Source organism: Lissotriton helveticus, chromosome 4_1 (genome assembly GCF_964261635.1).
Source record: "Lissotriton helveticus chromosome 4_1, aLisHel1.1, whole genome shotgun sequence".
Lineage (NCBI taxonomy): Eukaryota > Metazoa > Chordata > Amphibia > Caudata > Salamandridae > Lissotriton > Lissotriton helveticus.
In genome coordinates this window covers 775,472,099-775,489,632 of record NC_136063.1, presented here as the reverse complement: position 1 = coordinate 775,489,632, position 17,534 = coordinate 775,472,099, and the positions used below count along the sequence as shown (strand labels likewise).

Genomic DNA, 17,534 nt, shown 5'->3' with positions numbered 1-17,534 from the left:
AATCCTGTACCTGTGACTGTAGGGATGTAATAGCACCCATTAAATCCTGCAACGTAGGACTACCATCCCCTCCCACTGGGTTCCCAGTCTCGTCCATCCTCGCCCAGGCAGTGTATAAGAAACCTGGGCTTGTTATTCTGTCAAATCGCACACCTCCAGACTATGCCCAACACTGCAGGAACAAGGATTGCCCCATCCCTTCCCCACTACCCCCATAACGTCCACTGAATTACACACACAGTGAACATGTCACTGGGGTACCGGGAGAGGGTGGGAAAAGATAGGACACGTAGATCGAGAAAAAACACCTATGCTGGCCTCCTCCTCCCCTATTCTATGTAACATAGGGCACGGACAGCACCTGCATAAGGAGACAAACAACAACCTTAATACATGCAGTTATATGTCTCAATGAACATGCACACACAAGCCCAGTCTTCAATATACAAGAAGAATCCCTTACCAGTCCAGACTAGTAGTAGTTCCTCATAATGGTATTCAGGGATTCCACGAAGACTCAAAGTCCCTATATACCACTCCTCTCTTTAGTTGAACTAAGGATAACTCCAGGGGAAAAAACTCCATAAACAGAGAACAAACCCTGCTTCCAATAAAGGAAAAAAAAATAAAGCAACCCGAAAAAACACAGCAAAATAGTGGCCACTACAAGGAAGAGATAAAGAAAAAACGCAATAAAATGAATGCTCGCGTTTCAGCTCGAACTCCACACAATAACGTGGAGCGGTAGCACAAGTTCAGGAAGTGAAAGTGACACGATACATCGGCAAGGCAGTATCGCATTTTTAACATCCAAACACAAGGGATACCAGACCCGATAGTCTTATTGTTCAGACATAAGGCTCCTTAACTCTGCACAAATGCTCCCATGTTGGCCAGGAACAAAAGCAAATAGCCCCGATTTTCGCCGCATTTGGTTCAAGATTCAGCCGAACCCTGAACAGCAGCTGGCAGGAAAAGACTGGGTCCCAACAACGATCCACAAGAAGACACGGAGGCACTGGAGACTCCAAGAACACAATCCTCCGGGTGAGCTTTAACAATGTAGATAACAAGCACTGGCAATATGCTCCAGAAGTCCCTTTGTAAGAAGTTTCCCAGATATGTAACCTAAATGTGCATGGTCATAGAAACAGGACTATGGGACAGATAGGGAAACCAGGCTACTTCCTAACAAACGTGACCAGACATTCCAAGTTTTGAAAAATTGGGAGCTGTTTCTAGGAGGTGGTTATCCTATATGCCCTGTTATTTTCTATATTTGTGGGAAAAATGCCTATTATCGACTGCCTAAAGATGGTATGGACCCTTTTACTTGGGGATAATTTTCCCATACATCTATCATGTGGGTCAATCTGATGGCACCAATGGAGGTTCTCCTAGGAGACTTAAGAGGCATGCAAGTGCAGGAGAGATAGTCTGGATATATTTGGAGCCCTTATACCATCTGTTGAGGTGATACTGAACTCTTACAAAATACACAAACTGTCTATGGTGGTAGATAAGCTGTCTACTGATACTGCTGGAGGATTCTTAGCAATAGATACTGAAATGATTGCCATGAGACCTATGGTTCTTCCAAATCATCTTGCGTTAGATGTCCTTCTCGCAAAGGAAGGCAGAGTTTGTTGCATGCTGAACAACATTGCTGCACCAATATTCCAGGTAAGAGTAAATATTTAAAGAGTTCCATTCAGAACATCACTCAATTTGGAAAGGACCCGAAAGATTTAAAGGCAGATGGTGCTTGGGAGTCAATTGGGAATGAATTCTCTTCTATACGTAAATGGTTTGCAAATTTAGGAAGTGGATTGTTTGGAAAAATCTTGAATCTCATCTTGACAATTACATTATGAGTATTGACCTTTGTTGTCATTTTTAAAGTTTGTGGACGAGTGTAAACTAGGAAGGAAACTAGAGGAATTAAAAAGAAAAAGAGCTGAAATAGAATTGGAAGATAGGCAATGTAGTTATTACGATGAGATGAAGGCTTTGGAAAAATCTAGACTAAAAATGATGAAGACTAGAGAACTGTGATGTGTGACATCAGAAAATATTTTGTGTGATGCCTTAATTCACCATCAAATGGGGAGTTATGAAGCAGAATAACTGCTGAATCCCTAATTGACACATAAAACTGATCTTGACACCTTTTTGAGAGAAAAATTACGAACATGCACCACCAATGTACAATATACGTTAAATACTCTTGAGAAATAGATTATAAAGAGACTTAATTTTGCATAGTGAAAGCATGCAAAAGAGTGTAGACTAGATGAAAATGCTAATTTGAATAACATAGGTTCTTGTTTAATAAATTTCCATGGTGTATACTTTTAGTGTGGAATAGAAAGGTGAAAGTGATGACTTGTGTTACAGAAGTTTCATTAACCATTCCCTTTTGATTACTGATGCATGTAAAGAATGAATGGAAATAAATGGGAATTAGATAACCCAATGAATGTTTATTGAAGAGTTTTGTTATAACATTGTCTTTGCTCTTTTAAATTGTGCACCAACCAAGAAAACAGAAATGGTGCTGCTTGTTTATGCCCATTCAAATTTCACTGAAACTTTCAGAGAATGATCTTCATACATGTACTAATCAGAATCACTAAAAAAACAATAATTTCTATATACTTTGAATTTCTTTTATATGTTGGCACTTTTGAAATGTAGTAATGTGCCATAGTTACACGTGCTAATTGCAATGAAATTAAAATACTTTATAAATGACATAAAATTGAAGAAAAGAATATAAGGTCATAGAAACTTTAGAATGTAATATGTATTTCCATTAATTTATATCATATATTTCATGAACTAAAAATCAATTTAGGTCTGCATTTTCTTTTTCTTGCTCGATTCTGTTTCATGAGAAAGCCACATACATTTGAAAAGTGGGATGAAACTATGTTTCATCCCACTGCATATACCAGGACTACTCACAACCATTTAGTTACTTTGGGAACATCTGCCGTGAGAAACTGTCCCTTTCAACTCACTCATCTGCCTTTGGCAAAGGACGATCGTTCACACTCCTACTTTTGGAATGGTTTCATAACTTACATTATGATCTTCACCTTTTCCCATAAAATGTGTCTTTTTTTATGATGCATGACGATCACCCTATTCAGACTTACTAATGGACTGATTGGTCTGATCAGATGACGTGACCCAAGGAGATGTAACCCTGGAACTAGAGAAAATGTGTTATACATTGGACTGATGATAAGGATGACACTCTCTTTGTCAACCTTTTGCCACATTTCCACTGAGGATTGCTTCCTTGCAATTTGAAGAGACAGCCTCCATTTCTGGCAGACTTTACTGGCTTTCTTAGGGCTGAGCATACACAGTGTTTCCTATTCCCGGACTCCTTTCCTCATGGGTGAGGATTTTTTAGCTGATATAGTTCATGTCCCTTCCTGAACTCTTCCTCTAGAGCATTGGTAACTGATGGCCTGAGATTAATTTGATTATTCTACATTTCCTAGATTTAATGTTTAAGAATGATTCATTTACTTTTCCTAACTTACTGATAAAATCTAACGATTATCAAATCCTGTTTCCGTCTCTTTATCCAATAATCGATTGTGCATTCCAATATAGGAGTCTATTATGATGTTGCTCAGAAAGGCTCCGAATGGCATTCGGCTAGTCCAAATCCAATTAAGAACCTGCCTTTCTGATCAACTCAAACACTTTTCCTTACAACCGATTACGATGGCTGGAAAGTATTCGGACTGCCCAACTGGCTTCCGAATGGCACTGGGAGCAACCGAGTTGGTTGGAGGTGAATCGTAACAGTTTATTGATCGGTGTTGCCAGACGAGCGATTAGGATGTCAGATTCGGATAGCCTTCCCAAATCAGTTGCTCTGACATAGATCAGAGGTTGGAATCTGACTTTGGGGCACCTAGCAGGCCCCCCTTCACCGAGGCCCTCCGACAGTCCCATGGGGGTACCCATGGGTCCCCCTCCCCATTCATGCACAGTGCGTCAGGCACCATGCAGTGCCCACCACAGGTTGCAATGTTTTCCCCAACTACCCCTTTTGTCAATGGGAGCCTGTGTTCAGGTTCGCAACACAGGCTCCCATTGAAGTCAAGATGCGTGTCCGGAAGCATCATAATCGTTCGGTCAGACTCGCAGAACCCGATTCGGTTGGAAACGATTCCGAAACCGATTTGGTCGGAAGAGTGTCCGGACGACATTGTAATCGGACCCATAGTATTAATGAGCGATGGGAATTCTAATAGAAAGGTCTCTAGGCACTAGATTTTATTATTACTATTTTGCCTACCTTTAACTGAATTATTGGTTTGTAACGCTGCTCTCCTGTCTCCTCCTCACCGTCCTTCTTCAGTAATATTCCCTACGTTGTACGTCTTGCATGTGCGCATGCGCCCTCGCAAGATGTACAACGTAGGGGTTATCAGTGAAGCAGGATGGCGAGGAGGAGGAAGGAGATCAGCAATGTCAAGGAGGAAGCAGCCACGGGGCAGGTAAGTGCCTTTTAATTACTTTAGGAGGGTGGAGTTGCCGGCTAACCACGCTCCACCACGGAGTCGTAGTTTTGTCTGAACTCCACGTTCACAATGGAACGTGGAGTAGGCAAAACTATGTAAACTCCACTGGCGGATCATAGTTACCTGCCAGGGGTTAAATGAAACCAGTGAGTGCTGATTTCTAAAGGTCTACATGAATTTAGCCACCAGTTTCGAATATGCTATGAACCGATGTTTGCAGTTTATATTGCTAAGTAAAAAGATTAAAAACATGGTAGTCTGATAACAAGCACGGCTCATCTGGAGTTGGAATACATAAAAATAGTTTGCACCAACAGAGAATTATTTAAACAAATGTCACTCTTTTAGAAAAAGACCTATGGAGATCATTAATAAATGAGAGCCGCTTTCAACCGTAAGCCTAACTTGTAGCAGCTTTGTGAATCTTTATTTTTTTCTTAGATTAAATAATAAAATATATTGCATCCCTAGAGAAATATTTTACTAAACAGATGAATATGAAAGTATCTAAAGAAATGTATTCTTTTGCAGGTTCCTTCTCCATTCCGTGGTATATATATCCTGCACTTACAGGAAGATGGCCGATTGGGAGGTTTGCCTGTAAACTGTGGTTAGCTGTGGATTCTACCGTTTGTTTATCTTCAGTGTATAGTATTCTGCTTATCACCTACGATCGGTTTCTCTCTGTTACAAAAGCTGTAAGTCTATCTATCTATCTATCTATCTATCTATCTATCTATCTATCTATCTATCTATCTATCTATCTATCTATCTATCTATCTATCTATCTATCTATCTATCTATCTATCTATCTATCTATCTATCTATCTATCTATCTATCTATCTATCTATCTATCTATCTATCTATCTATCTATCTATCTATCTATCTATCCATCTGTCCATCTATCTGTCTGTCTACCTGTCTGTTTGTCTCCCTGTCTGTTATATTGAAATGTTACGCTTCACCCCAGAGTAAACATACCCCCACTGTTTCTCATGATTTGCTATTGGCAATGAGCCTTTTTTTCCTGTGCCATTGGAAAAATGGTATATTGAGCATGGCAGGCGGTGTGTTGTATGGTGTGGGTTGTGTATTTTATAACATAATTAATAAATGGCATACTTCTTTGAATTTGTGTTCATGGAACCATAGCTAGCTTTAGCTGTGTTTTTTCTGTACTTTTCTAGATATTTTTTATGATATATTGCATTCAGCTTCCAGTTATCCAGTTAGAGCAGTGCACAGCCTGTGGCCCTGTGCAACAAGGGCTAGCCTAAGCAGTTGACTGCAGTGACTGGCTGCCCCATGGATGTCTTAACTTTGCTCTGGCAAACCTTGAGCTGTGTTCTGTAGGGGTTCACCATAGAGACTGACCTTCTAATAGATCAAGCAGTTTGGTCTAGGCATAGCTCCTAAGACAGAAACAGGTCTTCATGACACACCTATAGCATATCCATGGCCCCCAACATTCGGGCAGCAATGTAGATTTCTGTCACTAAAACAGACCTTCCAAATTGTCAAAGGTAAACTGACTTTCTAATCTTAGGGATCAACTTGTATTGAAATGGTGTGGCTGATAAGGCAAGCAAAAGAGGCACTCAGATCGTGAGCTAGACTTCAACGTGTTGATGGAGATAAATTATTAGAAATTGCATTCTTCGTTATGCATCTTTGTGTAACTCATGTTTTTGAATGCAGAGATTTTTCAGTTCTCAATGAAAATCTGCATTGTTTCTAGCATGTTCTTCTGCTTTGACAATGAGTCATGAAGTTGTGAAAATAAAGTGTATGCAAAACACAACGATAATTGATACATATTTGTATGATTATTTAGTTTATAAATGTTGTCCTGTGTTTACTGGCTAGTTTAAAAGTATTCAAGTGATGTCATAAACACTATAGCTTCCCTTCAAACTCTTTCATTTACTTCACATTGTGTACCTGATTACAATGAGTGTTGTCTGACACTCATCATTGGTTTCACTTCTAGTAGGCAGTCAGAATTGACACCAGCCGGTCATTCCAGCTAGAATCCGATGGACTCAAGGAGCCCGTCGGCCAATCGGAGACAGGCCCATAATCAAAATGGATGGCATTTCCGTTGTTGGGATTAAGATGCTCGGTTTCCAACAGGCTTTCCTTGCCAGGCTTTTCTACATGGAAAGCCTGTCGTAAAGGGAGTTTGGGGGCCCCTTGCAAGGCCGTCTTTTCCTTAAGGCCTCCGGTAGGGGGCCGGGATGGCCTATGATGCCCCCCTGTTCATCCCCGCATCATCTGGTAGGCACCGTGAGGTGCCTGCCACGCAGTGTAGGGATGAACACGATCTCCCATTTCTCTATTCAAACTTGTGCTGTGGCCAATTTACATATGGTAATAATGCAGTCAGTCAGGACTGTCGAACGGAGGTGGTCGTTCATGATTCCATAATCGGCCCCTATGGGTTCAGACTCTTCTAATTTCTTCATACCACATTTTGATATTCTTCTGTTTCTATAGTTTAATTTTTCCTGTTTCTAAAGTTTAAATATTTCAATTTATTTCATATTAAGTGTAAAGTTTTGACATGCGTAGAAATGAAAAAAAATTCTGCACCCAATATCAATATGATAATTGAGCTGACACATTTATCACCATCATTCCTTTGTCCTATTGCTGACTTAGGGCCAGATGTATGACTTAAACATGTTATGACTTCCTAATGGTGACTTTTTGCAACTCACAGTTATGAAATTGCAAAATACAATGTACAACAGTGTCTGAGACACTGTTTGCGATTTCCAATTGGGTTGCAATTGACCTACCTCATCAATATTCATGAGGCTGGTCACATTTTGCAACCCATTGGGAATGGCCTGTAATCACATGTCCGTGATCGCTTTTTATATAAAGCAACTGCTTACCCGTCGCGCGTTGCTGCGATCTCCGAAGAAAGGAAATTCAAGCAAACTCGTTATGATAACATTAAAATACATTGTGTCATTTTTATTGAAACTTATTCATTTTAATATGGAAAACATTTCAAAGTGTCGTTTTAATTCTATTTATTTATTCGAGTGCTTATGGATACACAATTTTTTGTTTTTCTGTTTGGTGCGTACATCAGTATTCAAAAGATTATGAGGGCCCTGGGGGGCCCGATATTTAAAATCATTCATGCCAGAAACCTTCGCGGAAGTGTACTCAACAACTACCCAAAGTTTCATGGCGATCGGATGAATGGTGTTTTAATTCTATTTATTTATTTGAGTGCTTGTGGATACACGATTTTTTGTTTTTCCGTCTGCCAGAAACCTTGGCAGGAGTGTACTCAACAACTTCCCAAAGTTTCAAGGCGATTTTTTGTTTTTCCGTCTTGTGCCCACATCAGTATTTGAAAGATTATGTGGACCCTGGGGGGGCGATATTTAAAAAGTTTTCATGCCAGAAACCTCTACGAGAGTGTACTCAACAATTTCCCATAGTTTCATGGCGATCGGATGAATGGTGTTTTAATTCTATTTATTTATTCGAGTGCTTGTGGATACACGTTTTTTTGTTTATCCGTCTGGTGCGTACATCAGTATTCAAAAGATTATGAGGGCCCTGGGGGGGCCGATATTTTTTAAAAAAATATGCCAGAAACCTTTGCGGGAGTGTACTCAACAACTTCCCAAAGTTTCATGGCGATCGGATGAATGGTGTAGTAATGCATAAAGGACAAACAAACAGAAAGACAGACATACTTTCGTTTTTATATATATAGATTTCTTTGATTGAAATCCAGCCCATTTTCCAGAAAGGAAAATGGGGCACATTTCAAAAATAAAAATGAAAAGCAGATTTAAATTTTTTTAGAGTCCTCTGCCTGCTCTTAAAAAATATTGGCTTCTATATTCACAAAGGGCAAGGGGTACTTCATCAAGTTGGTAAAATATGAATGTTTTGCGGCTGCATTCCGGTCACAAAACATTCATACATGCCCATGCGACTCGTTATTAGGAAGGGATGCCGTTGGCATGCCCCTTCCTAATACTGTCTCACAACCCCTATTTCATGGTTTGGTAATAGGTTCCTGACACACAAAATATGGTTAGTGTATGCTAAAAGGCGTTTTAGTAGTTGCAAACGGCCTGATTTTCCATTTGTAACAGCTAAACACAGTTGTACATCTGGCCCTTATTGTCCCCTATTCCTATCATTGTTTGCAAAACATAAGATAAGATTGGGAAACAAATCTTATAAAAACCCAAGATCAGACTATAGGTTGGAGAGGACTTCACAAAGGCAATCAAGATCAAGATGGGCACAGCACCAGCATCCACCTTAAGTGAAGGCTCCTGCCAGGCTCCTGTAAAGTGTTTAGCCTTCACATGCTAGTGCTAGGGCTGTGTTTGTTTTTGGATAGACAGTACTGCCCTGTCCTTAAATTAGGAATAGCACACTTGGCATACCAGATGCAACAACACTGTTATCACAAACCAGGTATGCACTCCACCTGAGACATGAGATTAAATAGGCATATTAATTACTTGTTCTGCTAGAACTAGCATAACCCCTAGTGATAGCACAATCAGGGTGAAATATTGCAAAGTGGTTGTGACTGGGTTACATTCCAACTGTATCTCCAGTTAATACATTGACTAAGTCGGTGAGCCAGTGGGTTAGAAATCTGACCCCTGTGATTCTAGGACAGGCCCTAGATAATGCATCAGTATAATCCAGTTACATACTGAGAAAGCACCACACAAGGTGGGCTGCCATAATACACTAAGTGGATGTGAATTGACTCCTAACAGGGGTTAGTTAATTAGAGATGTTCTCGGCCACTGTTGTCTAGCCTTCATATCTGAATATAGGTGTCAGGGGATGGGAAACGAGAACAACCCTTTGTTTAAGGTGAGAGCTTGTGGCCATGTCCTTGGCCTTTTGCCTGTTGAAAAGACATTTTTCTCAAAACACAAGGAACATGTTGGATATATTTCAAAGTGGAGTGTTTATGTGAACACAATAGACACAAATGTGTACCTTCTGTTCTATTTTAGTATTTACTGTTCAAACCCAAATACACCAACATGAACTGTACTGGACTATGTGGGAGGGCAGGGAGAACGGCATAGTCACAGGATTGTCAATAGCAATTGTGAAAAAATCCAAGGTCCACAACTAACTTTAATTTTAAACACCACCTAGGTTCTACACATGTATGACTGTTCCTTTCTGTAGGAATATCCTGTCCCTTCATGTACACACAACATGCTTAACATATATCACATTCGCATTGGGCAAAATAGGGTTTCTGCTTGCCACAATGTACACATTTTTGGAGGGAAAGCCAATAGGCTTGGAGATAGAGATGAAAGAATGTTTTGAGCAACATCTCCATGAGATTGTGGTGAACTGGCTTGTGACCTTTACCAATTTGGGGAGCAGTTAGACCTTAAAAAGTGAAAGGGTGGGAGTTTAGGGGAACTGTAGACAGTAGTGCTATATAAGAGCTGTACGCTCCCTAGGAAGTAACATGGCAACTTTCCGTGTTATATTGACACAACAACTTGCCATACCAATTTGCTCATCCTTGCTTCATCCTCTAACATTATTTACTTCTTCTATCGGTCCCCTCAGTTATCCAACCTATCGCCTGCACTTTTTATGTGGATTATGGATCCTGTATTGGTTTTGCTGTTTTGCTTTGCCTTTGTTTTTTATTACATCTTGATTCCAGCATTGCTAGTGACCTGGCTTGTATTAACTCTTACACTGACCTCTCCTTGTGTTGGCATTAGTCTGCAATGGCCCGCCATTATGAGGATAGTAATCAAAACCTTCTCTAATGTCAGATTATGGCATACTTACTGATGTCTGCTAATGCTGGTAAATATATCTGTGTTTTATTTAAAACTAGCTTACCCGTTGCGTGTTGCTGCGATATCCGAAGAAAGGAAATTCAAGGAAACTGGTTATGATAACATTCAATTTACATTGTGTCATTTTCATTGAAACATATTCATTTTAATATGGAAAACATTTCAAAGTGTCGTTTTAATTCTATTTATTTATCCGAGTGCTTGTGGATACACAACTTTTTATTTTCCGTCTGGTTCGTACATCAGTATTCGAAGGATTATGAGGCCCCTGGAGGGCCGATATTTAAAAATATTTTATGCCTGAAACCTTTGAGGGAGTGTACTCAACAACTTCCCAACATTTCATGGCGATCGAATGAATGGTGTTTTAATTCTATTTATTTATTCGAGTGCTTGTGGATACACGATTTTTAGTTTTTCCGTCTGGTGCGTACATGAGTATTCAAAAGATTATGAGGGCCTGGGGGGCCGATATTTTAAAACAAATCATGCCAGAAACCTTCGCGGGAGTGTACTCAACACCTTCCCAAAGATTTTTTTTTTCCGTCTTGTGCGTACATTAGTATTCAAATGATTATGAGGGCCCTGGGGGCCGATATTTAAATACATTTTATGCCAGAAACCTTTGCGGGAGTGTACTCAACACCTTCCCAAAGTTTCATGGCGATCGTATGAATGGTGTTTTAATTCTATTTATTTATTCGAGTGCTTGTGGATACACGATTTTTTGTTTTTCTGTCTGGTGCATACATCAGTATTCGAAAGATTATGAGGGCCCTGGGGGGGCCATATTTAAAAAAAATTTATTCCAGAAACCTTTGCGGGAGTGTACTCAACAAATTCACAAAGTTTCATGGCGATCGGATGAATGGTGTAGTAATGTATAAAGGACAAACAGACAGACAGACAGACATACTTTCGTTTTTATATATATAGATGATGGGCAGATTTACAAATTTTTCAAGAAATGCTACTCAGCAACAAAAATGCTCTGCTGAGATGCGCAAAATGGAGTGAACACAATAGCACCTACCCTTCGCTTAAATATGTTGCTAATTTATTGTCTCCCTGTGCTGCTACACTTTAGGCTGTCAAGTGTCAAAACTTACACGCTTGCAGAATAGTACAAGGAAATGTGTTCTCTTTCAAGCACATGTTTTGTACAGGAAGGAAATTCTTCCAGTACAAGTATGCTTTAAAACTTTTACTGTACAGTTTTAGCATACATGCAAAGTAGTTATAATGTGGATATATTTAACATTTGCTCCACTGTTACATCTGGCACGAGTAGGTGTCATATTTTGATGCAAATGCTTAACTACAAATGGTAGTAGAAATGTTTATCAGAACCCATTGGGGGTTACAGTGGAACTGTTGTGAAGTGTCGGTTTTGTACTATATTGTGTAGCATCATAGCTGTGTAATAGTGAAATATTGGTGTGAAATAGAAGCAAGGATGCCCTGCAAAGAAAGGTTCATAGGGGCATATTTACCAACATTTAGTATCGTTGATGCAGCACTTTCGTGCCACAGCCATAATGCAAAATGTTTTTTGTGATATACTTTATTTTCCCAAAAAGTAACACAAGGCAGTACATAGCGCATTCCCAGATTTTCTAAAGCTAGCTAACCTGGTGATAATTGAAAAAGCATTGCCTTCCTGAAGCAGGCATAACAAGGTAGAAATATCTTTATTTCTCCACATTACTTTTGGCAAGCCCCTTCCGAATACTGACTCACAGCCCCTATTTTGCGAGTTGGTAATAGGTTACTGACACACAAAATATGGTTAGTGCATGCTTAAATGCGTTTTAGCAGTCGCAAATGGTCTGATTTTCCGTTTGTTACAGCTAAAAACGGTTGTACATCTGGCCCTTATTGTCCCCTAGTCCTATCAGTCTTTGCAAAACATTATTTCCTTTTTCTATGCATACTAATTTCTGCAGCACACATAGAAAGAGAATAATCCCTTTAAGAATTGTTTTTGTGCAGAAAGATATACCTTACTGAAAAGAAAATTCCTGCTGTAACACAGTCATCTTTGCACCATGATAAAAGGGTGACTCACTGGACAGTAGGCAGGACACAGTGAGCCAGTGCTAAGAAACAGCGGAAATGTACCATATCTTAGTTCATAAAACACATTTTTTGCTTTTTCATCTTCTTGCAACGCAGCAACTGTGCTTGCTGCCCTGCATGAAAAATTAGTAACTTTACCCCATACTGCCCATGAAATGTGTTGCCCCCTTCTGTAAGCCAACTAAATGCATGGTAGCAATGCTGAGAAGTTCACTGTCATTTCTTTAAATGCATGGCTACCCTATAAATGTGCTGGTAGTGCTCTATAAATGTATAGCATTCTTGCTGAGAAGTATTGATTGAGTTTAAAGTTCTAGTAGTTCCGCTGAGAAGTGTTGGTGCAAATCATAGCTGCCCCAATGAGAAGTATTTATTCTGTATGATATAGCAATGTATCATGTGCATGAGTGTCTGAGTAGATTTATGAGTGCATGTGAGAGTGTCTGAGTAGGTCTGTGAGTGGGTTTGTGAGTGTCTGAGTGGATCTGTGAGTGGGTGTATCAGTAGCTGAATGTATGACAAAATATCGAAACTAATCGACATACAAAATTATCGTGTAGTAAATATCGATGACAAATAAATCGACTCTCTATATTTATCTAGGAAACAACATAAATATCGACCACACAAAAATCGTAAGCACACATATCGAAATAAAAAATATCGACAATCTTAAATAAACATAGCACATATCAAAAATATCGGAAACAAAAATATAAACATCAATAATATCGACAATACCTAACTATTGGCAGCTCAAAAATACAAATACATTTTTAGTTTACAAACTATAATTTAAATATTTAAAATATACACTCATAAAACATTTAATATACATAACAAACACACATAAAATATTTAATACTAAAATGATACATTCTAAATAAAAGTAATTAACCATACTAAATAAGCGAAACATTTTAAACAAACACACTTAATATATAAAAAACTTAAAAACAATATTATACCTTTTAGAAAATAATATACCTTCAAAATACCCTTCATAAAATGAGAAAAACACAGCAAAGGTCGACATTAGAATTTCACATACAGGTAACATAATTAACAAACTTAAAAAAATTCAAACTGACCAATAGAAACACATTTAAATATATCTGACCAATAACAAACAAATACTAATTAAATACTCACTATATAAAGAACTAAACTGAAAACTCTCACACCTTCAAAGAAAAATCAGCAACGAGAAACTCTGCCAAATTCACTACAACCTTAAAGACTAATCTGAAAAAAAGACAACTACAAATAACAAAAAGTAAGTAAATAAAACTTTTTAAATAAACTGTCAAATTAAATGTAACCTGCATTTTATCATCAAAACATAAATACAAATTTATATTTCTATCTCTTTAAATAGCCACAACAGATCCAACTATAAGAAAAAGAAAAACATTTTCTACCTACAAAAACAACAAACCAAAAAAGTAAGTATACTATTCAAATTTTTTTTAACACTAAGTAAAAGAAAACAAAACCGCTAAAATGTTCTAACCATTAAACAAACTCCATTCTGAATTTTATTTTTTCTAAAATTGTTAACACATTTTTAAAACACAGATAATTTCTCTGATTCCGTTACAACGTGGAGTCATTTCTCACGTCACTGCTCCTAGACTGTTGTGGGGCTGGGACGGAGCACGCTGCAACTTACTATGAGGGGCTTCGTTTGTTCGAGTATCCATATTTAAGGATCTCTCTACTAGACTGACTGTGACATATTACCAATTTACATCGTATTTGGGTTCTTACATTGGTACTTTTTACGATTCACCTCTTATACATAGTGGTTGGTTGCCCTCGTGATTTCAGTGGAACGCTTTATGGTGCATTTACTCGACAGCCATTTCCTCAAGTGATCTGAATGGATCATATGGACTTTTGTTCCTCGTAGTTACGTGCTTGTTTTGAATTCAAATTGCTAAGGTTTCTGATTTTTATATTTCTTGATATGGACATGCTTTGATCTTGGATGTGCCGTGCCAGTCTCATTCGCATAGCCTTGAAAAAGTCATAGTACTGATCTGCAGTACTGACGAAACACGTGTCGGCTGTTTCTTGTCAAATCTACTTCTATGGATCTTCTAATAAAGAAAATTATAATTTGAACTTTCCTGCTTGTTTGTTATGTCCAAATGTTGACATGATAGGATAAAATCCAAGTGTTGCGGAACTACAAGGAGACCCATTAGTCTTTTTCTGTACTTATGTGCTTTAGGAATGTGCTCTTTTTGACCCCTTCTTTGCAGATAATATAAACCTAGGCCCCCATTAGGACGGCGGGCGGACTTTCTCCGCCCGCCATCCCATCGGTAAAAGAGACCGCCCGCTTAAGGGAGGGGGTCCTGATGTATGCATTAGGATGCGCCCGCCACAGTGGTGGGTGCATCCCTCATTTTTAACATTGTGGCGGGCGGTGCTCACTGCACCGCCCGCCACAATGTTAAACATTTATGCATGCATTTGCATACATGAAGCGTCAGGAACCGCGCGGTGCCTGCTGCTTCGTGTATGCAACTGCTTGGGGGTACCACAGAGTGAAGACTGCATGCCTTTCCATGGTGGCATCGCCGCCACAGAAAGGCATCTCTTTTGACCCATACTAATATGGCTGGCGGTGTCTATTAGACACCGCCGCCATCTTAATCCTTTTCCGCCCCTGCCGCAAGGCGACTGGGGTGTAAAAGCGGCGGACGGTCTTTCCGTCCGCCGCGGTCCCCCCGCCATACTAATATGGCGGGGGGGAATTCAGTTGCGGATGTCGGGCAGATTGCCCCCGCCAGGCTGGCGGTGGCTACCGCCAGCCTGGCGGGGGCAATCCGCCCGACATCCTAATGGGCCCCCTAGTCTTAAAAAAAGAGAACTTCACATATAAATAAAATTCATAGCATAAAATATACTTTACTTTCTTTCCACAGACAACTTAAAAAAGAAAAGCAGCAAAATATTGAAAGAACATCAACCTTGAACTGCAAATAAACAACACTTGGTAAGTTTATAATCAAAAACACATGTAATATTATTAAAGCTTACTATTTAAAAAAGTCAAAAGTTAACTTCATTAAATAACTTTTCTAGTGTTTAAAATACTTGTATTAAATGCTAATAAAATAAATGTAATATATTATTCATCAAACTTTGCATCCTACAAAATGCTAACACCAAATATACATTTAAATATGCTCTAAAATGTAATTAACTTTATTTCCACAGACCACTAAAATACAAAACAGCATCGACCAAACAAGACCAAAACTACATCCAAATTCTACTAAATTATAATTGGTAAGTAGATATTAAAATTGCATATATTATTGCTAATGCCTAAAATATAAAAACATTTTCTTAAAATGTTTTATACATTTTTTCTAGAATTAAGAAATCCACAATGACTGAAGATGCAAAATGTATTATATCTCAAAAAGGGACATTTCTGTTGTGCTATATGGGGTATATTTATACTCAAGAGAAACAAAGAGACCTTAAAGTAAACTGGAAATGTTCTAAGTATTACTCTAACACATGTTATGGGCGTGCAACAACCAGGGAAACAAGTGTAATAAATACAACTGAACACAACCATCCACCTAATCGCTCTGAAATAGAGGTTAAATCTACTAGAAAATATTAAAGAATTAAGCAGCACCTCAGAACTACCAACAAGTGTAATACTTAAAGAAATACTACCTAAAGTACCTAGAGAAGCTAGAGGTCAATTACCAACGATAGCTTCTATAAAAAGAACTAGAACTAGAACTAAAAAATCTACAAGACCAACAATACCAACACCTAAAACTTTTGAAGAGTTATAATAATTCCCCCTGACCTTACCATAACCCATAATGATGAACCTTTTATCTTCTATGATAACAACAATAACGATAAAAGAATAATTATGTTTTCTACAGCTAACAATATAAAAAAATTAAAAGAAAGCCAAACATGGATGATGGATGGCACTTTTAGTATATGTCCTAAACCATTCTACCAATTATATACTATACATGGACAATACCATAACACTTGCATTCCATTTATCTATTGTTTGTTACCAAACAAACACACTTCAACATACACAGAAATGTTGAACAAAATAAAAAAAGAAACAACAGACTTCTTTCCCCTAAAAATAGTTATTGACTTTGAACAAGCCATGATAAATACAATCCTTAAAATATACCCTCACACATCCATACAGGGATGTTACTTCCACTTCAACCAATGTCTATGGAGACATTTACAAAAATCAACACTAAGGGGCCCATTAGGATGGCGGGCCGATTGCCCCCGCCAGGCTGGCGGTAGCAACCGCCGGCCCGGCGGGGGCAATCCACCCGCCATCCTCTCCCAAATGCCCCCCAGCCATATTAGTATGGCGGGGGGGACCGCGGTGGACGGAAAGATCGTCCGCCGCTTTTCTGCCCCGGTCCCCTTGAGGCCGGGGCGGAAAAGGATTAATATGGTGGCGGTGTCTAATAGGTATGCATGCATACATTTTTAACATTGTGGTGGGGGGTGCAGTGAGCACCGCCCGCCACAATGTTAAAAATGAGAGATGCGCCCGCCACACAACTATGCAAATGAAAAATAATTTGTACAAAATAAAAAAATACAAATACTTATATATTTGTTAAACATTCATACTATTATTTACAATAAATATTTTCTTTGATTTATGTACTCTCTGAATTATATAATAAAAATGTTTCCCAAAAAATGTGTAATTTATTTTGACTACCTTAAAATAACTATTACTACCATTGTACAAAAATGTTTATCTTTTTACAATTTATATATATATATATATATATATATATATATATATATATATATATATATATATATATATATATATATATACATTACAACATTTTAAATTAAAAAAATAAACATTGTTTTAAAACATATAAAAAGTATCTTAACAATAATAATTATTTTAACACATATTATAATATAACGTTTTTAAATTAGTATATTAAATATGGTTTTGAAAATATTTTTAATTAAACATTAAAAACTTTAGAAACTTAAATATACATTTT

General features: G+C 38.2%; 1 protein-coding gene across 1 annotated transcript in view; it reads left to right on the top strand.

Moving 5' to 3' along the window:
• Positions 1-17,534, top strand: part of LOC144828058 (histamine H3 receptor-like) — a 272,208-nt gene that overhangs the window by 114,224 nt on the left and 140,450 nt on the right. Inside the window, exon 2 of the mRNA XM_078686195.1 lies at positions 5,082-5,248. Coding sequence (XP_078542321.1) covers positions 5,082-5,248 — 167 coding nt within the window. The remainder of the gene's footprint in view (positions 1-5,081; positions 5,249-17,534) is intronic.